Genomic DNA, 23,477 nt, shown 5'->3' on the forward strand with positions numbered 1-23,477 from the left:
CGAGCCCTTTTTATTATCGAAACTGAAGTGAAAAGCTGCTATATTTGGGCGACGCGGGCAATAACGGCGTTATTTTACAGCAGTACGACATACCTACTTTTAAATATAAGTCTACGCAGCTAATATACACAGCACAGGTCGACACAGTTAAGACAGACAGCAATTGAGAGGTTTGCAAATGTTTAATCAGCATACATAATTATTAATTATTTGGACATCCAATGTTGAATACATTCAAAAGCTGCATCCCTCAGTTTTAAAAATTGCAACAAGGCCAAAGCAACAGCATTAACTAGTGGTTTGACCATTTCTACTTCCATTAACCCTGCCAGGTACAGTATTTGTTATGGTAGGATGAGCCAATATATGGAGAATCATGAGGCAACAGTACAACATGGGGATCATTCAATTAAAAATTTGTAAAATAAATATTGCTCAAGCATTCAAAACTCGTGTGTATCTTTCAGTCCATCACTAGCCCAACACCTGTGTATCTTTCAGTCCATCACTAGCCCAACACCTGTGTATCTTTCAGTCCATCACTAGCCCTACTCGTGTGTATCTTTCAGTCCATCACTAGCCCAACAGCTGTGGGCCAGCCTCTACCTCCTGCTGGTGCCACCAAATCCTGAAGCTGTTCTTGTACCAGACGAGGATGGTGCTCCTCCAGAAAATGATGTGGAACCACCGGACGAGTAGAAGCCACCTCTTGGTGCGGCCCATCCACTGTTATAGCCTGGGTTATTTCCCCTGTTCCCCAAGAAGTAGCCCAGCAGTCCACCTGTGGCGGCCCCTGTCCAGAACCCACCACCAGATGGCTCTGTGCTGTAGCCAGGCTTGGGGTAGGAGGCTCCAGAATTGTAGCCAGGGTAAGCTGTACTGCTGTAAGGTGGGGGTGCTGCAGAATCTGAAGGGTAAAGTACTCATTAGTTCTTGGCACTCAGACAAAGGGATACACAACAGACACACGACCAAAGACATGTACCCAGACACACAACATGTAGCCAGACACACAACATGTAGCCAGACACACAACATGTACCCAGACACACAACATGTACCCAGACACACAACATGTAGCCAGACACACAACATGTACCCAGACACACGACATGTAGCCAGACACACGACATGTACCCAGACACACGACATGTAGCCAGACACACGACATGTAGCCAGACACACGACATGTACCCAGACACACGACATGTACCCAGACACACAACATGTAGCCAGACACACGACATGTAGCCAGACACACGACATGTAGCCAGACACACGACATGTAGCCAGACACACGACATGTAGCCAGACACAAAACATGTAGCCAGACACACAACATGTAGCCAGACACACAACATGTACCCAGACACACAACATGTACCCAGACACACGACATGTAGCCAGACACACGACATGTAGCCAGACACACAACATGTAGCAAGACACACAACATGTAGCCAGACACACAACATGTAGCCAGACACACAACATGTAGCCAGACACACAACATGTACCCAGACACACGACATGTACCCAGACACACAACATGTAGCCAGACACACAACATGTAGCCAGACACACGACATGTACCCAGACACACGACATGTAGCCAGACACACGACATGTACCCAGACACACAACATGTAGCCAGACACACAACATGTAGCCAGACACACACCATGTAGCCAGACACACAACATGTAGCCAGACACACAACATGTAGCCAGACACACAACATGTAGCCAGAGACACAACATGTACCCAGACACACGACATGTAGCCAGACACACGACATGTACCCAGACACACAACATGTACCCAGACACACAACATGTAGCCAGACACACAACATGTAGCCATACACATGACTAAGACATGTAGCCAGACACACAACATGTACCCAGACACACAACATGTACCCAGACACACAACATGTAGCCAGACACACAACATGTACCCAGACACACAACATGTACCCAGACACACAACATGTAGCCAGACACACAACATGTAGCCAGACACACAACATGTACCCAGACACACAACATGTAGCCAGACACACAACATGTACCCAGACACACAACATGTACCCAGACAAACAACATGTACCCAGACACACAACATGTACCCAGACACACAACATGTAGCCAGACACACAACATGTAGCCAGACACACAACATGTAGCCATACACATGACTAAGACATGTAGCCAGACACACAACATGTACCCAGACACACAACATGTAGCCAGACACACAACATGTACCCAGACACACAACATGTACCCAGACACACAACATGTACCCAGACACACAACATGTACCCAGACACACAACATGTAGCCAGACACACAACATGTAGCCAGACACACAACATGTACCCAGACACACAACATGTACCCAGACACACGACATGTAGCCAGACACACGACCACAACATGTAGCCAGACACACGACATGTAGCCAGACACACAACATGTAGCCAGACACACGACATGTAGCCAGACACACGACCACAACATGTACCCAGACACACAACATGTAGCCAGACACACAACATGTAGCCAGACACACGACCAAGACATGTACCCAGACACACGACATGTAGCCAGACACACGACCACAACATGTAGCCAGACACACGACATGTAGCCAGACACACAACATGTAGCCAGACACACGACATGTAGCCAGACACACGACCACAACATGTAGCCAGACACACGACATGTAGCCAGACACACAACATGTAGCCAGACACACGACATGTAGCCAGACACACGACCACAACATGTACCCAGACACACAACATGTAGCCAGACACACAACATGTACCCAGACACATGACCAAGACATGTAGCCAGACACATGACCACAACATGTACCCAGACACATGACCAAGACATGTAGCCAGACACACAACATGTAGCCAGACACACAACATGTAGCCAGACACATGACCACAACATGTACCCAGACACATGACCAAGACATGTAGCCAGACACACAACATGTAGCCAGACACACGACCACAACATGTACCCAGACACATGACCAAGACATGTAGCCAGACACACAACATGTACCCAGACACATGACCAAGACATGTAGCCAGACACACAACATGTAGCCAGACACACAACATGTAGCCAGACACACAACATGTAGCCAGACACACGACATGTAGCCAGACACACAACATGTACCCAGACACACAACATGTACCCAGACACACAACATGTAGCCAGACACACAACATGTACCCAGACACACGACATGTAGCCAGACACACGACCACAACATGTACCCAGACACATGACCAAGACATGTAGCCAGACACATGACCACAACATGTACCCAGACACATGACCAAGACATGTAGCCAGACACACAACATGTAGCCAGACACACGACCACAACATGTACCCAGACACATGACCAAGACATGTAGCCAGACACATGACCACAACATGTACCCAGACACATGACCAAGACATGTACCCAGACACATGACTGCAGTACTGAGGGTGGAAAAACAACTGACCTTGACCTGGCATATATTCTGGTCTAAAGCCATAGGGTGGGGGCTGTTGTGGTGGCAGCTCAGGCTGAACACTAGGCACTAGACAAAGCTTGTAGATGACATACATCAGTACAAGTATCAGGCCAAATACAAAGAGGCCATTCGGCCCCCCTTCAGACTTGTACTGGTAGCTGGAGAAACAATTGAAACCATCAGGGGGCATTCAAAATATAGAAGGTAGATGGTGGGGTGGAGAGCTTTGACTACTGGTAGATGGTGAGGTGGAGAGCTTTGACTACTGGTAGATGGTGGGGTGGAGAGCTTTGACTACTGGTAGATGGTGGGATGGAGGGCTTTGACTACTGGTAGATGGTGGGATGGAGAGCTTTGACTACTGGTAGATGGTGGGGTGGAGAGCTTTGACTACTGGTAGATGGTGGGATGGAGGGCTTTGACTACTGGTAGATGGTGGGATGGAGAGCTTTGACTACTGGTAGATGGTGGGGTGGAGAGCTTTGACTACTGGTAGATGGTGGGATGGAGGGCTTTGACTACTGGTAGATGGTGGGATGGAGAGCTTTGACTACTGGTAGATGGTGGGGTGGAGAGCTTTGACTACTGGTAGATGGTGGGGTGGAGAGCTTTGACTACTGGTAGCTGTAGAAACAATTGAAACCATCAGAGGGCATTCAAAATATAGCAGGAGTCATCTCCCCTAAACTTTCTAAAATATACTTTTTTAAGACTACGGCGGATGGCAACTCAGGATATAGACATGATTTTTATTCCTGTTTTTTTACTTAATCTTTATAAAATAGAATAGAATAGAATATGGTAGAAAAAAGAATTGCCCATCAAGTGAACAGCAAACAATGAGTGTATAATAGTGCGGAATATTCGTACTTTATAATTTCATATGCATTTTTTGAGAAATTGGAAATAGCACAAAGTACTTCTTCCGGTCCATGGAAATTACTCAAAATGAGTCAGATGGCAGAGAATTAGATCTTTGACTTCTATGTAAAATTCTGTCTATCAATCAAGTTACCGGAAATCACTGAAAAGTTGATACAGAACGACGCATTTGATATAATACTTAAATATGAAAGTTCATCAACATAGCTGTAACATTACTCAAGTAATCGAGTTCACAGACACACATATATATACAAAAGTGCAAAACAACGTCTTTCCGACTTAGGGAGGTGTAAAACATCAAGATTTGTTAAAAATCTTGATTTTTTTATTTTTGCACAATACTTCCTCTATACTTTGTATATGAGAAAGTAAAAACTTGCTAAGAAAAAATTCTCAGCAAATTTGACTTACTTGTAGCTGTAGGATTTAAACTGTCTGCCTTCCTCAGTCAGCTCAATTGTAAATTCCAGCTAGAGAAAAAGTCAAACAGGCATCAATAAGCTATACTATGGTTTGTCCACCCATGCAGAAATAAATATCAATAAGCTATACTATGGTTTGTCCACCTATACAGCAATGAATATCAATAAGCTATACTATGGTTTGTCCACCTATACAGCAATAAATATCAAAAAACTATACTATGGTTTGTCCACCCATCCAGCTATAAATATCAATAAGCTATACTATGGTTTGTCCACCTATACAGCAATGAATATCAATAAGCTATACTTTGGTTTGCCCACCCATATATTAATATTAAACAGGAAAAGGGTCAAACTGCTTTCATGCCACTTTTATTTTTTAAACACTTCCAGATCAGGTTTCAATCTCAGCTTTCAATAAAAGAAGGAAACAAATGATGTCACATCAATGTTCTCAATGAAAGAAGCACAGAAACAAATGATGTCACATCAATGTTCAATAGCTAACAGTTTGTGAAGAGAAATGTAAAGGGGAACAGATTCTGTACCATTAACAAATATGAAAGTCAGAAAGTGGGAGAAGGGACAAAAAGATTTATGAGCCTTCAGAAAAAGGCTTTCTAGATGATCTAAAAACTGATGGTTGGGGTGGCTGTCCAACTCAGTGGTTGGGGTGGGTGGTTGGGGTGGGTGGTTGGGGTGGCTGTCCAACTCAGTGGTTGGGGTGGCTGTCCAACTCAGTGGTTGGGGTGGCTGTCCAACTCAGTGGTTGGGGTGGCTGTCCAACTCAGTGGTTGGGGTGGCTGTCCAACTCAGTGGTTGGGGTGGGTGGTTGGGGTGGGTGGTTGGGGTGGCTGTCCAACTCAGTGGTTGGGGTGGCTGTCCAACTCAGTGGTTGGGGTGGCTGTCCAACTCAGTGGTTGGGGTGGGTGGTTGGGGTGGGTGGTTGGGGTGGGTGTCCAACTGAGTGGTTGGGGTGGCTGTCCAACTCAGTGGTTGGGGTGGGTGGCTGGGGTGGGTGGTTGGGGTGGCTGTCCAACTCAGTGGTTGGGGTGGCTGTCCAACTCAGTGGTTGGGGTGGCTGTCCAACTCAGTGGTTGGGGTGGCTGTCCAACTCAGTGGTTGGGGTGGCTGTCCAACTCAGTGGTTGGGGTGGCTGTCCAACTCAGTGGTTGGGGTGGGTGTCCAACTCAGTGGTTGGGGTGGGTGGTTGGGGTGGGTGGTTGGGGTGGCTGTCCAACTCAGTGGTTGGGGTGGCTGTCCAACTCAGTGGTTGGGGTGGGTGTCCAACTCAGGAGTTGGGGTGGGTGGTTGGGGTGGGTGTCCAACTCAGTGGTTGGGGTGGGTGGCTGGGGTGGGTGGTTGGGGTGGGTGGTTGGGGTGGGTGGTTGGGGTGGGTGGTTGGGGTGGGTGGTTGGGGTGGCTGTCCAACTCAGTGGTTGGGGTGGCTGTCCAACTCAGTGGTTGGGGTGGCTGTCCAACTCAGTGGTTGGGGTGGGTGGTTGGGGTGGGTGGTTGGGGTGGGTGGTTGGGGTGGCTGTCCAACTCAGTGGTTGGGGTGGGTAGTTGGGGTGGGTGGTTGGGGTGGGTGGTTGGGGTGGGTGGTTGGGGTGGGTGGTTGGGGTGGCTGTCCAACTCAGTGGTTGGGGTGGCTGTCCAACTCAGTGGTTGGGGTGGGTGGTTGGGGTGGCTGTCCAACTCAGTGGTTGGGGTGGGTGGTTGGGGTGGGTGGTTGGGGTGGCTGTCCAACTCAGTGGTTGGGGTGGGTAGTTGGGGTGGGTAGTTGGGGTGGCTGTCCAACTCAGTGGTTGGGGTGGCTGTCCAACTCAGTGGTTGGGGTGGCTGTCCAACTCAGTGGTTGGGGTGGGTGGTTGGGGTGGGTGGTTGGGGTGGCTGTCCAACTCAGTGGTTGGGGTGGCTGTCCAACTCAGTGGTTGGGGTGGCTGTCCAACTCAGTGGTTGGGGTGGGTGTCCAACTCAGGAGTTGGGGTGGGTGGTTGGGGTGGGTGTCCAACTCAGTGGTTGGGGTGGGTGGTTGGGGTGGCTGTCCAACTCAGTGGTTGGGGTGGCTGTCCAACTCAGTGGTTGGGGTGGGTGGTTGGGGTGGGTGGTTGGGGTGGCTGTCCAACTCAGTGGTTGGGGTGGATGTCCAACTCAGTGGTTGGGGTGGATGTCCAACAGTGGTTGGGGTGGGTGGTTGGGGTGGCTGTCCAACTCAGTGGTTGGGGTGGATGTCCAACTCAGTGGTTGGGGTGGGTGGTTGGGGTGGCTGTCCAACTCAGTGGTTGGGGTGGGTTGTTGGGGTGGCTGTCCAACTCAGTGGTTGGGGTGGATGTCCAACTCAGTGGTTGGGGTGGGTGGTTGGGGTGGCTGTCCAACTCAGTGGTTGGGGTGGGTGGTTGGGGTGGGTGGTTGGGGTGGGTGGTTGGGGTGGGTGGTTGGGGTGGGTGTCCAACTGAGTGGTTGGGGTGGGTGTCCAACTGAGTGGTTGGGGTGGGTGGTTGGGGTGGATGTCCAACTCAGTGGTTGGGGTGGGTGGTTGGGGTGGCTGTCCAACTCAGTGGTTGGGGTGGGTGGTTGGGGTGGCTGTCCAACTCAGTGGTTGGGGTGGGTGGTTGGGGTGGGTGGTTGGGGTGGGTGGTTGGGGTGGCTGTCCATCTCAGTGGTTGGGGTGGGTGGTTGGGGTGGCTGTCCAACTCAGTGGTTCGGGTAGGTGGTTGGGGTGGCTGTCCAACTCAGTGGTTGGGGTGGGTGGTTGGGGTGGCTGTCCAACTCAGTGGTTGGGGTGGATGTCCAACTCAGTGGTTGGGGTGGGTGGTTGGGGTGGCTGTCCATCTCAGTGGTTGGGGTGGATGTCCAACTCAGTGGTTGGGGTGGGTGGTTGGGGTGGCTGTCCAACTCAGTGGTTGGGGTGGGTGGTTGGGGTGGCTGTCCAACTCAGTGGTTGGGGTGGGTGGTTGGGGTGGCTGTCCAACTCAGTGGTTGGGGTGGGTGGTTGGGGTGGCTGTCCATCTCAGTGGTTGGGGTGGGTGGTTGGGGTGGCTGTCCAACTCAGTGGTTCGGGTAGGTGGTTGGGGTGGCTGTCCAACTCAGTGGTTGGGGTGGGTGGTTGGGGTGGCTGTCCAACTCAGTGGTTGGGGTGGATGTCCAACTCAGTGGTTGGGGTGGGTGGTTGGGGTGGCTGTCCATCTCAGTGGTTGGGGTGGATGTCCAACTCAGTGGTTGGGGTGGGTGGTTGGGGTGGCTGTCCAACTCAGTGGTTGGGGTGGGTGGTTGGGGTGGCTGTCCAACTCAGTGGTTGGGGTGGGTGTCCAACTCAGTGGTTGGTGTGGGTGGTTGGGGTGGCTGTCCAACTCAGTGGTTGGGGTGGGTGGTTGGGGTGGCTGTGCAACTCAGTGGTTGGGGTGGGTGTCCAACTCAGTGGTTGGGGTGGGTGGTTGGGGTGGGTGGTTGGGGTGGCTGTCCAGCTCAGTGGTTGGGGTGGGTGGTTGGGGTGGGTGGTTGGGGTGGCTGTCCAGCTCTGTGGTTGGGGTGGGTGGTTGGGGTGGGTGGTTGGTTGGGGTGGGTGGTTGGGGTGGCTGTCCAACTCAGTGGTTGGGGTGGTTGGTTGGGGTGGGTGGTTGGGGTGGCTGTCCAACTCAGTGGGGGGGGTGGGTGGTTCGGGTAGGTGGTTGGGGTGGCTGTCGAACTCAGTGGTTGGGGTGGCTGTCCAACTCTGTGGTTGGGGTGGGTGGTTTGGTGGGGTGGGTGGTTGGGGTGGGTGGTTGGGGTGGCTGTCCAGCTCAGTGGTTGGGGTGGGTGGTTGGGGTGGCTGTCCAGCTCAGTGGTTGGGGTGGGTGGTTGGGGTGGCTGTCCAACTCTGTGGTTGGGGTGGGTGGTTGGGGTGGCTGTCCAACTCTGTGGTTGGGGTGGGTGGTTGGGGTGGGTGTCCAACTCAGTGGTTGAAGTGGGTGGTTCGGGTAGGTGGTTGGGGTGGCTGTCCAACTCAGTGGTTGGGGTGGCTGTCCAACTCAGTGGTTGAAGTGGGTGGTTCGGGTAGGTGGTTGGGGTGGCTGTCCAACTCAGTGGTTGGGGTGGGTGGTTGGGGTGGCTGTCCAACTCAGTGGTTGGGGTGGGTGGTTGGGGTGGCTGTCCAACTCAGTGGTTGGGGTGGGTGGTTGGGGTGGCTGTCCAACTCAGTGGTTGGGGTGGGTGGTTGGGGTGGCTGTCCAACTCTGTGGTTTTCAACCTATCAATCCTCTGAGGTGGAGGCTCTCCAAAAAAGTTATGAACCACTGGTTTCACTCTTAGATAACATACTATCCATAGTGAGAAAGGGGCAAGAACCACTAATCTCACTGTTAGATAACAAACTATCCATAGTGAGAAAGTGGCAAGAACCACTAATCTCACTGTTAGATAACATACTATCCATAGTGAGAAAGAGCCTAGCTTGTTGGCTACGTAAGAACTATGAGGTTCATTCCTGTGAATGTGTGTGTGTGTGGGGGGGGGGGGGGGGGGAAAGGGTATGTTTCCATACATAGATTGGGGGAGGGGGACTTCAAGTTGAAATTCCTGCAAATTATGATGTGATTTTTGTTTTCTAACGTACCCCACAAGACCCCTTAAGAAAATTATGATGAGAATTTTGTCTTCTAACTTACCCCACAAGAACCCTTAAGAAAATTATGATGAGAATTTTGTCTTCTAACTTACCCCACAAGAACCCCTAAGAAAATTATGATGAGAATTTTGTCTTCTAACTTACCCCACAAGAACTCCTAAGAAAATTATGATGAGAATTTTGTCTTCTAACTTACCCCACAAGAACCCTTGAGAATGAAAGGGTCGTTTGGGTAATCATAGCCTTCGCATGATACTTCAACATGTCCAAAACGATAGGCGTTGTCCATATCTGATTTACATTCCCACTGGAAGAATACAAGGCAATAATGGAACTGATATCCACATATATGGTGTCAGATAATGGAGCTGATATCCATATATATGGTGTCAGATAATGGAACTGATATCCACAAATATGGTGTCAGATAATGGAACTGATATCCACATATATGGTGTCAGATAATGGAACTGATATCCATATATATGGTGTCAGATAATGGAACTGATATCCACATATATGGTGTCAGATAATGGAAGTGATATCCACATATATGGTGTCAGATAATGGAACTGATATCCATATATATGGTGTCAGATAGTGAATATCATAGGCATTTACAAAATGTATAAAATCTATACAGTAATTAAAATGTAGAAGAAATAAACCTGAATATCATAGGCATGTACAAAATGTATAAAATGTATGGAGTAATTAAAATGGAGAAGAAATAAACCTGAATATCATAGGCATGTACAAAATGTATAAAATGTATGGAGTAATTAAAATGGAGAAGAAATAAACCTGAATATCATAGGCATGTACAAAATGTATAAAATGTATGGAGTAATTAAAATGGAGAAGAAATAAACCTGAATATCATAGCCATCCGAGCCTCTGTTGGTGCACTGGACAACTTTAGGGGTGAACTTGTACTGGGCTGATCCACCAACACACTTCAGCTGAGGGATAGACAACACAGTGTGACATCAGATAGACAACACAGTGTGACATCAGATAGACAACACAGTGTGACATCAGATAGACAACACAGTGTGACATCAGATAGACAACACAGTGTGACATCAGATAGACAGACAACAGTGTGACATCAGATAGACAACACAGTGTGACATCAGATAGACAACACAGTGTGACATCAGATAGACAACACAGTGTGACATCAGATAGACAGACAACAGTGTGACATCAGATAGACAACACAGTGTGACATCAGATAGACAACACAGTGTGGCATCAGATAGACAACACAGTGTGACATCAGACAGACAACAGTGTGACATCAGATAGACAGACAACAGTGTGACATCAGATAGACAACACAGTGTGACATCAGATAGACAACACAGTGTGACATCAGATAGACAACAGTGTGACATCAGATAGACAGACAACAGTGTGACATCAGATAGACAACACAGTGTGACATCAGATAGACAACACAGTGTGACATCAGATAGACAGACAACAGTGTGACATCAGATAGACAACACAGTGTGACATCAGATAGACAACACAGTGTGACATCAGACAGACAACAGTGTGACATCAGATAGACAACACAGTGTGACATCAGATAGACAACACAGTGTGACATCAGACAGACAACAGTGTGACATCAGATAGACAGACAACAGTGTGACATCAGATAGACAACACAGTGTGACATCAGACAGACAACACAGTGTGACATCAGATAGACAACAGTGTGACATCAGATAGACAACACAGTGTGACATCAGATAGACAACACAGTGTGACATCAGATAGACAACACTGTGTGACATCAGATAGACAGACAACAGTGTGACATCAGATAGACAACACAGTGTGACATCAGATAGACAGACAACAGTGTGACATTAGATAGACAGACAACAGTGTGACATCAGATAGACAACACAGTGTGACATCAGATAGACAGACAACAGTGTGACATCAGATAGACAACACAGTGTGACATCAGATAGACAGACAACAGTGTGACATCAGATAGACAACACAGTGTGACATCAGATAGACAGACAACAGTGTGACATTAGATAGACAGACAACAGTGTGACATCAGATAGACAACACAGTGTGACATCAGATAGACAACAGTGTGACATCAGATAGACAACACAGTGTGACATCAGATAGACAACACAGTGTGACATCAGATAGACAACAGTGTGACATCAGACACACAACAGTGTGACATCAGATAGACAACACAGTGTGACATCAGATAGACAGACAACAGTGTGACATCAGATAGACAACACAGTGTGACATCAGATAGACAGACAACAGTGTGACATCAGACAGACAACAGTGTGACATCAGATAGACAGACAACAGTGTGACATCAGATAGACAACAGTGTGACATCAGACACACAACACAGTGTGACATCAGACACACAACAGTGTGACATCAGATAGACAACACAGTGTGACATCAGACAGACAACACAGTGTGACATCAGATAGACAGACAACAGTGTGACATCAGATAGACAACAGTGTGACATCAGATAGACAACACAGTGTGACATCAGATAGACAACACAGTGTGACATCAGACAGACAACACAGTGTGACATCAGATAGACAACACAGTGTGACATCAGATAGACAACAGTGTGACATCAGATAGACAACACAGTGTGACATCAGATAGACAACACAATGTGACATCAGATAGACAACACAGTGTGACATCAGATAGACAACACAGTGTGACATCAGATAGACACACAATGTGACATCAGATAGACAACACAGTGTGACATCAGATAGACAACAGTGTGACATCAGACAGACAACACAGTGTGACATCAGATAGACAACACAGTGTGACATCAGATAGACAACAGTGTGACATCAGATAGACAACACAGTGTGACATCAGATAGACAACACAATGTGACATCAGATAGACAACACAGTGTGACATCAGATAGACAACAGTGTGACATCAGATAGACAACACAGTGTGACATCAGATAGACAAGTGTGACATCAGATAGACAACAGTGTGACATCAGACAGACAACAGTGTGACATCAGATAGACAACACAGTGTGACATCAGATAGACAACACAGTGTGACATCAGATAGACAACAGTGTGACATCAGATAGACAACACAGTGTGACATCAGATAGACAGACAACAGTGTGACATCAGATAGACAACAGTGTGACATCAGATAGACAACACAGTGTGACATCAGACAGACAACAGTGTGACATCAGATAGACAACACAGTGTGACATCAGATAGACAACACAGTGTGACATCAGATAGACAACACAGTGTGACATCGGATAGACAACACAGTGTGACATCAGATAGACAACACAGTGTGACATCAGATAGACAACACAGTGTGACATCAGATAGACAACACAGTGTGACATCAGACAGACAACACAGTGTGACATCAGATAGACAACACAGTGTGACATCAGATAGACAACACAGTGTGACATCAGATAGACAACACAGTGTGACATCAGACAGACAACACAGTGTGACATCAGACAGACAACACAGTGTGACATCAGATAGACAACACAGTGTGACATCAGATAGACAACACAGTGTGACATCAGATAGACAACACAGTGTGACATCAGACAGACAACACAGTGTGACATCAGATAGACAACAGTGTGACATCAGACAGACAACACAGTGTGACATCAGTCAGACAACAGTGTGACATCAGATAGACAACACAGTGTGACATCAGATAGACAACACAGTGTGACATCAGATAGACAACACAGTGTGACATCGGATAGACAACACAGTGTGACATCAGACAGACAACACAGTGTGACATCAGATAGACAACACAGTGTGACATCAGATAGACAACACAGTGTGACATCAGACAGACAACAGTGTGACATCAGATAGACAACACAGTGTGACATCAGACACACAACAGTGTGACATCAGATAGACAACACAGTGTGACATCAGATAGACAGACAACAGTGTGACATCAGATAGACAACACAGTGTGACATCAGACAGACAACAGTGTGACATCAGACAGACAACACAGTGTGACATCAGATAGACAACACAGTGTGACATCAGATAGACAACACAGTGTGACATCAGATAGACAACACAGTGTGACATCAGATAGACAACACAGTGTGACATCAGATAGACAACACAGTGTGACATCAGATAGACAACACAGTGTGACATCAGATAGACAACACAGTGTGACATCAGATAGACAACACAGTGTGACATCAGACAGACAACACAGTGTGACATCAGACAGACAACACAGTGTGACATCAGTCAGACAACAGTGTGACATCAGATAGACAACACAGTGTGACATCAGACAGACAACACAGTGTGACATCAGATAGACAACACAGTGTGACATCAGACAGACAACAGTGTGACATCAGATAGACAGACAACAGTGTGACATCAGACAGACAACACAGTGTGACACCAGACAGACAACAGTGTGACATCAGATAGACAACACAGTGTGACATCAGACAGACAACAGTGTGACATCAGATAGACAGACAACAGTGTGACATCAGATAGACAGACAACAGTGTGACATCAGATAGACAACACAGTGTGACATCAGATAGACAACACAGTGTGACATCAGACAGACAACAGTGTGACATCAGACAGACAACACAGTGTGACATCAGATAGACAACACAGTGTGACATCAGATAGACAACAGTGTGACATCAGATAGACAACACAGTGTGACATCAGATAGACAACACAGTGTGACATCAGATAGACAACAGTGTGACATCAGATAGACAACACAGTGTGACATCAGATAGACAACACAGTGTGACATAAGATAGACAACACAGTGTGACATCAGACAGACAACATAGTGTGACATCAGATAGACAGACAACAGTGTGACATCAGATAGACAACACAGTGTGACATCAGACAGACAACACAGTGTGACATCAGATAGACAGACAACAGTGTGACATCAGATAGACAACAGTGTGACATCAGATAGACAACACAGTGTGACATCAGATAGACAACACAGTGTGATATCAGACAGACAACAGTGTGACATCAGATAGACAGACAACAGTGTGACATCAGATAGACAGACAACAGTGTGACATCAGATAGACAACAGTGTGACATCAGATAGACAACACAGTGTGACATCAGATAGACAACACAGTGTGATATCAGACAGACAACAGTGGGACATCAGATAGACAGACAACAGTGTGACATCAGATAGACAGACAACAGTGTGACATCAGATAGACAACACAGTGTGACATCAGATAGACAACACAGTGTGACATCAAACAGACAAAAAAGAGTGTAAGAAGTGCATTTACCCTATACCCATTTAAGGAAGCTACTATTTGTCTATACCATCAACCCTGTACTTGTGTGTTGTTTGTGCAGTGTTTATGAGGCCCATGTTCAGTTGGTACCTTCGGGGTCAGAGTTTAAAGAAGTGTGTACATTTCCCAATTGATGCTTGGAAGGTGAGGTAGCTCAATGGTAGGTTCGGATCCCGCTTGGTTAAAACTTGGAATATATTCTGTATCTATGTCTACTTTCTGTTTATATTTTAAATTCAATTAATATTCCCTTGTAAAAAATACTTATTGTCTGCAGTCCTATTTTTAGCACTTGGATATGCTCACAATTTTCATCAACACCAGGTAACCTGATCTAGTCATTGCTACTTCATAGAATCTTCCCTTTTCTATTGAATGGAACTATTTATATCATTTTGCTACTTCATAGAATCTTCCCTTTTCTATTGAATGGAACTATTTATATCATTTTGCTACTTCATAGAATCTTCCCTTTTCTATTGAATGGAACTATTTATATCATTTTGCTACTTCATAGAATCTTCCCTTTTCTATTGAATGGAACTATTTATATCATTTTGCTACTTCATAGAATCTTCCCTTTTCTATTGAATGGAACTATTTATATCATTTTGCTACTTCATAGAATCTTCCCTTTTCTATTGAATGGAACTATTTATATCATTTTGCTACTTCATAGAATCTTCCCTTTTCTATTGAATGGAACTATTTATATTATTTTCAAATGAAAAGAAAGTTGAAATGAAATCAGTGCATTATTTAAAACTGAGTAAAATTTTAACTTGGCCCTGGAACCCACCCAAAGAATGACTGTTCTGGAACCCACTCAAAGAATGACTGTTCTGGAACCCACTCAAAGAATGACAGTTCTGGAACCCACTCAAAGAATGACTGTTCTGGAACCCACTCAAAGAATGACTGTTCTGGAACCCACTCAAAGAATGACTGTTCTGGAACCCACTCAAAGAATGACTGTTCTGGAACCCACTCAAAGAATGACTGTTCTGGAACCCACTCAAAGAATGACTGTTCTGGAACCCACTCAAAGAATGAATGTTCTGGAACCCACTCAAAGAATGACTGTTCTGGAACCCACTCAAAGAATGACTGTTCTGGAACCCACTCAAAGAATGACTGTTCTGGAACCCACTCAAAGAATGACTGTTCTGGAACCCACTCAAAGAATGACTGTTCTGGAACCCACTCAAAGAATGACTGTTCTGGAACCCACCCAAAGAATGACTGTTCTGGAACCCACCCAAAGAATGACTGTTCTGGAACCCACCCAAAGAATGACTGTTCTGGAACCCACCCAAAGAATGACTGTTCTAGAACCCACTCAAAGAATGACTGTTCTGGAACCCACCCAAAGAATGACTGTTCTGGAACCCACCCAAAGAATGACTGTTCTGGAACCCACTCAAAGAATGACTGTTCTGGAACCCACTCAAAGAATGACTGTTCTGGAACCCACTCAAAGAATGACTGTTCTGGAACCCACTCAAAGAATGACTGTTCTGGAACCCACCCAAAGAATGACTGTTCTGGAACCCACTCAAAGAATGACTGTTCTGGAACCCACTCAAAGAATGACTGTTCTGGAACCCACTCAAAGAATGACTGTTCTGGAACCCACTCAAAGAATGACTGTTCTGGAACCCACTCAAAGAATGACTGTTCTGGAACCCACTCAAAGAATGACTGTTCTGGAACCCACTCAAAGAATGACTGTTCTGGAACCCACCCAAAGAATGACTGTTCTGGAACCCACTCAAAGAATGACTGTTCTGGAACCCACCCAAAGAATGACTGTTCTGGAACCCACCCAAAGAATGACTGTTCTGGAACCCACCCAAACCCAAAGAATGACTGTTCTGGAACCCACCCAAACCCAAAGAATGACTGTTCTGGAACCCACTCAAAGAATGACTGTTCTGGAACCCACTCAAAGAATGACTGTTCTGGAACCCACCCAAAGAATGACTGTTCTGGAACCCACCCAAAGAATGACTGTTCTGGAACCCACTCAAAGAATGACTGTTCTGGAACCCACTCAAAGAATGACTGTTCTGGAACCCACTCAAAGAATGACTGTTCTGGAACCCACTCAAAGAATGACTGTTCTGGAACCCACTCAAAGAATGACTGTTCTGGAACCCACTCAAAGAATGACTGTTCTGGAACCCACTCAAAGAATGAATGTTCTGGAACCCACTCAAAGAATGACTGTTCTGGAACCCACTCAAAGAATGACTGTTCTGGAACCCACTCAAAGAATGACTGTTCTGGAACCCACTCAAAGAATGACTGTTCTGGAACCCACTCAAAGAATGACTGTTCTGGAACCCACTCAAAGAATGACTGTTCTGGAACCCACCCAAAGAATGACTGTTCTGGAACCCACCCAAAGAATGACTGTTCTGGAACCCACCCAAAGAATGACTGTTCTGGAACCCACCCAAAGAATGACTGTTCTAGAACCCACTCAAAGAATGACTGTTCTGGAACCCACCCAAAGAATGACTGTTCTGGAACCCACTCAAAGAATGACTGTTCTGGAACCCACTCAAAGAATGACTGTTCTGGAACCCACTCAAAGAATGACTGTTCTGGAATCCACTCAAAGAATGACTGTTCTGGAACCCACTCAAAGAATGACTGTTCTGGAACCCACTCAAAGAATGACTGTTCTGGAACCCACTCAAAGAATGACTGTTCTGGAACCCACTCAAAGAATGACTGTTCTGGAACCCACTCAAAGAATGACTGTTCTGGAACCCACCCAAAGAATGACTGTTCTGGAACCCACCCAAAGAATGACTGTTCTGGAACCCACTCAAAGAATGACTGTTCTGGAACCCACTCAAAGAATGACTGTTCTGGAACCCACTCAAAGAATGACTGTTCTGGAACCCACTCAAAGAATGACTGTTCTGGAACCCACTCAAAGAATGACTGTTCTGGAACCCACTCAAAGAATGACTGTTCTGGAACCCACTCAAAGAATGAATGTTCTGGAACCCACTCAAAGAATGACTGTTCTGGAACCCACTCAAAGAATGACTGTTCTGGAACCCACTCAAAGAATGACTGTTCTGGAACCCACTCAAAGAATGACTGTTCTGGAACCCACTCAAAGAATGACTGTTCTGGAACCCACTCAAAGAATGACTGTTCTGGAACCCACCCAAAGAATGACTGTTCTGGAACCCACCCAAAGAATGACTGTTCTGGAACCCACCCAAAGAATGACTGTTCTGGAACCCACCCAAAGAATGACTGTTCTAGAACCCACTCAAAGAATGACTGTTCTGGAACCCACCCAAAGAATGACTGTTCTGGAACCCACCCAAAGAATGACTGTTCTGGAACCCACTCAAAGAATGACTGTTCTGGAACCCACTCAAAGAATGACTGTTCTGGAACCCACTCAAAGAATGACTGTTCTGGAACCCACTCAAAGAATGACTGTTCTGGAACCCACCCAAAGAATGACTGTTCTGGAACCCACTCAAAGAATGACTGTTCTGGAACCCACTCAAAGAATGACTGTTCTGGAACCCACTCAAAGAATGACTGTTCTGGAACCCACTCAAAGAATGACTGTTCTGGAACCCACTCAAAGAATGACTGTTCTGGAACCCACTCAAAGAATGACTGTTCTGGAACCCACTCAAAGAATGACTGTTCTGGAACCCACCCAAAGAATGACTGTTCTGGAACCCACTCAAAGAATGACTGTTCTGGAACCCACCCAAAGAATGACTGTTCTGGAACCCACCCAAAGAATGACTGTTCTGGAACCCACTCAAAGAATGACTGTTCTGGAACCCACTCAAAGAATGACTGTTCTGGAACCCACTCAAAGAATGACTGTTCTGGAATCCACTCAAAGAATGACTGTTCTGGAACCCACTCAAAGAATGACTGTTCTGGAACCCACTCAAAGAATGACTGTTCTGGAACCCACTCAAAGAATGACTGTTCTGGAACCCACTCAAAGAATGACTGTTCTGGAATCCACTCAAAGAATGACTGTTCTGGAACCCACTCAAAGAATGACTGTTCTGGAACCCACTCAAAGAATGACTGTTCTGGAACCCACTCAAAGAATGACTGTTCTGGAACCCACTCAAAGAATGACTGTTCTGGAACCCACTCAAAGAATGACTATAAGTACCTGTGGAACTGGTGAAGACCTCCTGGAGTTAGTCATGCGTCCTTGATGTAATGTTAAAACTTTGACATCAGATAGGAGAATTTTTTCAGAGTGTTGGTAATCATTGACAGCAGCTAATGTAGACAAGATAAAGAGAGCTGTGCTCATGTCAAAATTCAAACAACAAATTCACATTTTAATCAATCTTAACTGACATCATGGGTAACTCAATGATGTTCACATGTACAGATAAGACCTGACTGATGTCTACAGATAAGACCTGACTGATGTCTACAGATAAGACCTGACTGATGTCTACAGATAAGACCTGACTGATGTCTACCTGTACAGATAACCTGACAGATGTCCAGATAATGTATTGTCACAGAAACCATCTACTTAACCTGCAGTGTTTTATGGAATATAAAGTACCATTTGTGTCAGATGAAATCTACTTCATCTATCCTATGTGCCAGAAACTAAATCTTAATTAAAAACCTGTATTATTGTATTTTAGCTATCAGCTCTTACCCTAAATCAATAATCATATGGTTTTAAAATAAACAAGCAACTACAACTGTATTATCCTGTCTAGAATCAAATCAAATAAAGTGAATGTAGTTGAAGTAAAAGATAAGATCTAACGCACCTGCTGTTAAAGTTAAAATGAGTGTAAACAAGAGAGACACCAAAGTTCTCTGATGACAGCCTTCAATGACGTCCACCATGGTTTCCTGTCAGGAGATACAACAAAGTATAAGCCTACATTTCTCAAGTGCTACACAACAAGGTAAAGGTATAAGCCTACATTTCTCAAGTGATACACAACAAGGTAAAGGTATAAGCCTACATTTCTCAAGTGCTACACAACAAGGTAAAGGTATAAGCCTACATTTCTCAAGTGTTACACAACAAGGTAAAGGTATAAGCCTACATTTCTCAAGTGATACACAACAAGGTAAAGGTATAAGCCTACATTTCTCAAGTGCTACACAACAAGGTAAAGGTATAAGCCTACATTTCTCAAGTGTTACACAACAAGGTAAAGGTATAAGCCTACATTTCTCAAGTGTTACACAACAAGGTAAAGGTATAAGCCTACATTTCTCAAGTGCTACACAACAAGGTAAAGGTATAAGCCTACATTTCTCAAGTGTTACACAACAAGGTAAAGGTATAAGCCTACATTTCTCAAGTGTTACACAACAAGGTAAAGGTATAAGCCTACATTTCTCAAGTGTTACACAACAAGGTAAAGGTATAAGCCTACATTTCTCAAGTGTTACACAACAAGGTAAAGGTATAAGCCTACATTTCTCAAGTGCTACACAACAAGGTAAAGGTATAAGCCTACATTTCTCAAGTGCTACACAACAAGGTAAAGGTATAAGCCTACATTTCTCAAGTGCTACACAACAAGGTAAAGGTATAAGCCTACATTTCTCAAGTGCTACACAACAAGGTAAAAGTATAAGCCTACATTTCTCAAGTGCTACACAACAAGGTAAAGGTATAAGCCTACATTTCTCAAGTGCTACACAACAAGGTAAAGGTATAAGCCTACATTTCTCAAGTGCTACACAACAAGGTAAAGGTATAAGCCTACATTTCTCAAGTGCTACACAACAAGGTAAAGGTATAAGCCTACATTTCTCAAGTGATACACAACAAGGTAAAGGTATAAGCCTACATTTCTCAAGTGCTACACAACAAGGTAAAGGTATAAGCCTACATTTCTCAAGTGTTACACAACAAGGTAAAGGTATAAGCCTACATTTCTCAAGTGATACACAACAAGGTAAAGGTATAAGCCTACATTTCTCAAGTGCTACACAACAAGGTAAAGGTATAAGCCTACATTTCTCAAGTGCTACACAACAAGGTAAAGGTATAAGCCTACATTTCTCAAGTGATACACAACAAGGTAAAGGTATAAGCCTACATTTCTCAAGTGCTACACAACAAGGTAAAGGTATAAGCCTACATTTCTCAAGTGCTACACAACAAGGTAAAGGTATAAGCCTACATTTCTCAAGTGCTACACAACAAGGTAAAGGTATAAGCCTACATTTCTCAAGTGTTACACAACAAGGTAAAGGTATAAGCCTACATTTCTCAAGTGCTACACAACAAGGTAAAGGTATAAGCCTACATTTCTCAAGTGCTACACAACAAGGTAAAGGTATAAGCCTACATTTCTCAAGTGCTACACAACAAGGTAAAGGTATAAGCCTACATTTCTCAAGTGCTACACAACAAGGTAAAGGTATAAGCCTACATTTCTCAAGTGCTACACAACAAGGTAAAAGTATAAGCCTACATTTCTCAAGTGCTACACAACAAGGTAAAGGTATAAGCCTACATTTCTCAAGTGTTACACAACAAGGTAAAGGTATAAGCCTACACATTTCTCAAATCCCACATACGATGTAACAGTATTGGGTATGAGCCTACATTTCTCAAGTGCTACATTCCCAGCTATGGTAAGGGCATGTCTTAAATGTTACATAAGAATAAGGTAAGGGTTGGCCAAAATCCTGCATCTCTTACTTAAACACTGCAAAAGCAGTTTGAAGCCACAGCAAGCCATGAATGTGGTTAGACTTTTAACTGGCTATGCACGAGAGATCCTTATTAGGGATCAACCAAATAGCTGCCAGATGGTTTTTAAAATAAATATAAATTTGGTTTGTCATTTTAATGCGGTCTTATAAAAAAAGCTGCATTATATTTGATTTCTTTTTTATACACTGATAAACCTAATAATGCTTCACCTTCTCGTACCTACTCTATTGATATTTAAAAGTTCTATTAGTTTTAAAGAAACCAACTTTTAAATTTAGTCTTCATTCTCTAGAGCAAATTTTAAAATGATTTTCTGGCATATAATAGCCCTGCCACCTATAGTTTGTTTTTATAAAATGAAAAACCCTCCTTTTTGCTCCTCGTGAATATTTTAAAAAGTAATTATATGTAGGTCACTGGAATTGAGACGAAAAATCCTCGGAAGTAAAGTGTCCGGTATGGACGCTATTTCAGTGTTAGCAACAGGTTTGCTAATTAAAATCTACGGTAAAGTGTCCGGTATGGACGCTATTTCAGTGTTAGCAACAGGTTTGCTAATTAAAATCTACTATAAAATTTAAGGTAATCTCACGATATCCCTATAGCGTTAGAAATTATGCTGTAATGTTTGTTGAGTTTTGCAAACATTTGTTACTGTAAACCATATTTTATTTGACTGTTAAAATATAAAAAAAGTCATGTGCATAAAATTAGGCCTAGGCCTAATGTTTTAACTTACTAAGTGACTACTTGGAAAAAGATTGTTCAGCAGAAAATACGAAACTCAACAGTTCTGCATATGCACCGTGACCTTAATAGCTGCGCTAGGGTTAGGGCTAGGGTTCTGTATGCGCAGTACATCGAAAACATTACAGCGAATGAAGGCGGTAGTTTCTCTCCATTGCGTATGTCGTGTATCTAACCCTAACCCTAGTAGATCTAGATCTAAAATCTAAATATTAGGCCTAATAATTAAGTCGAGTGTAGGCCTAGTAATTAAATGTTTTTTTAAGAAACAAAAAAACTTGAAGATTTGGTGGAACAGCCAGATATCTAGGCCTACTAGATCTAAAGTAAGATAGGCTTTAGAAATTTTTAGATAGGAATAGGCTTAGTGCTTTAGTAGTTAGATCTAGTAGGCATAGCCTATTCCTAGATCTAGTAGAGTATATTATAGTATACTAAAGTATAGGCCTATAGATCTGTATATAGTAACTATACTATATCTAAAAACTCTAAGTGACTAAGTCTAATGTCTAACCCTAATCCTTAGTAACTAAGGTGTGGTAATTAATTAGCCTACAAATGAGTAATTAATTACCTACCTTTGTGAAGTCCTTATATTTATTAGTTTATGCTGCGCTGGGCAGATGGTAAAGATTTTCTAGATCTAGGGTCTAGATCTACCTTTTTGACTTTGTTTGTTAATTTAGAACAAGTGTACAAAATTACAGCGTTAAGTATTACTGTGTATGCAAACTTAACGTGTAAAGTCACAGAAAAAAGTGTAAACAATCAAAAACAAATGAAGAATGAATCGTCTTTAAATACCAGATCTATTAGCTAAATCTAGATCTAGAATCTAGATCTAGATTAGATCCTATAACTGTCCACTTATTAGTTAGGTTTTTAAAAAGTAAAACAGACCGATTTAGTTATACTATCTAGCCGACTGTTAGTGTGAGATGTAGATTTCTAGATCTAGATCTTTACACTGTAACAGTATCTGCGTTATCGCCGTTTTTTAGACTACTTCTAGACTGTTGCTGTAAAGCCTAGGCTAACGGAAACCTATGCAGAGGAAGTTCTACTCAGCATTCCCTCGACCAATCACATTTCGACAAATAATCCAGAATAAGATATTACGTTATGGC

At 44.3% G+C, this 23,477-nt stretch overlaps 1 protein-coding gene across 3 annotated transcripts; it reads right to left on the reverse strand.

Annotated features, from left to right (window-relative positions):
- Positions 1–163: 163 nt before the first annotated feature.
- Positions 164–23,426, reverse strand: LOC131944416 (store-operated calcium entry-associated regulatory factor). 3 transcript variants are annotated; one of them, XM_059305011.1, is made up of 9 exons: positions 22,929–23,426; positions 19,688–19,772; positions 19,060–19,172; positions 10,348–10,437; positions 9,672–9,782; positions 4,856–4,914; positions 3,548–3,717; positions 589–907; positions 164–554 (listed from the first exon to the last, which is right to left on the reverse strand). In XM_059305011.1, exons 2-8 carry the CDS (start codon positions 19,764–19,766, stop codon positions 603–605), a joined length of 927 nt encoding a protein of 308 aa, XP_059160994.1. In that variant the 5' UTR covers positions 19,767–19,772; positions 22,929–23,426; the 3' UTR covers positions 164–554; positions 589–602. The 3 variants fall into 3 exon arrangements, with proteins under 3 accessions (XP_059160994.1, XP_059160993.1, XP_059160995.1); XM_059305010.1 differs by having other exon boundaries at positions 164–907; positions 22,929–23,018; positions 23,251–23,425; XM_059305012.1 differs by having other exon boundaries at positions 164–907; positions 23,251–23,426.
- Between the last annotated feature and the right edge of the window lie 51 nt (positions 23,427–23,477).

The sequence above is a fragment of the Physella acuta genome, unplaced genomic scaffold (genome assembly GCF_028476545.2).
Source record: "Physella acuta isolate Inbredline_101_S28 unplaced genomic scaffold, ASM2847654v3 ptg000491l, whole genome shotgun sequence".
NCBI classification, from domain to species: domain Eukaryota; kingdom Metazoa; phylum Mollusca; class Gastropoda; family Physidae; genus Physella; species Physella acuta.

Coding starts and splice junctions, on each gene's coding strand:
- LOC131944416 (XM_059305012.1), bottom strand. CDS start 19,766: ATGGTGGACGTCATTGAAGGCTGTCATCAGAGAACTTTGGTGTCTCTC. Junction 10,438..19,059: donor GGTCTTCACCAGTTCCACAG/GTACTTATAGTC, acceptor TCTATCCCTCAG/CTGAAGTGTGTTGGTGGATC. Junction 3,718..4,855: donor TTTAAATCCTACAGCTACAA/GTAAGTCAAATT, acceptor TTGTTTCTCCAG/CTACCAGTACAAGTCTGAAG.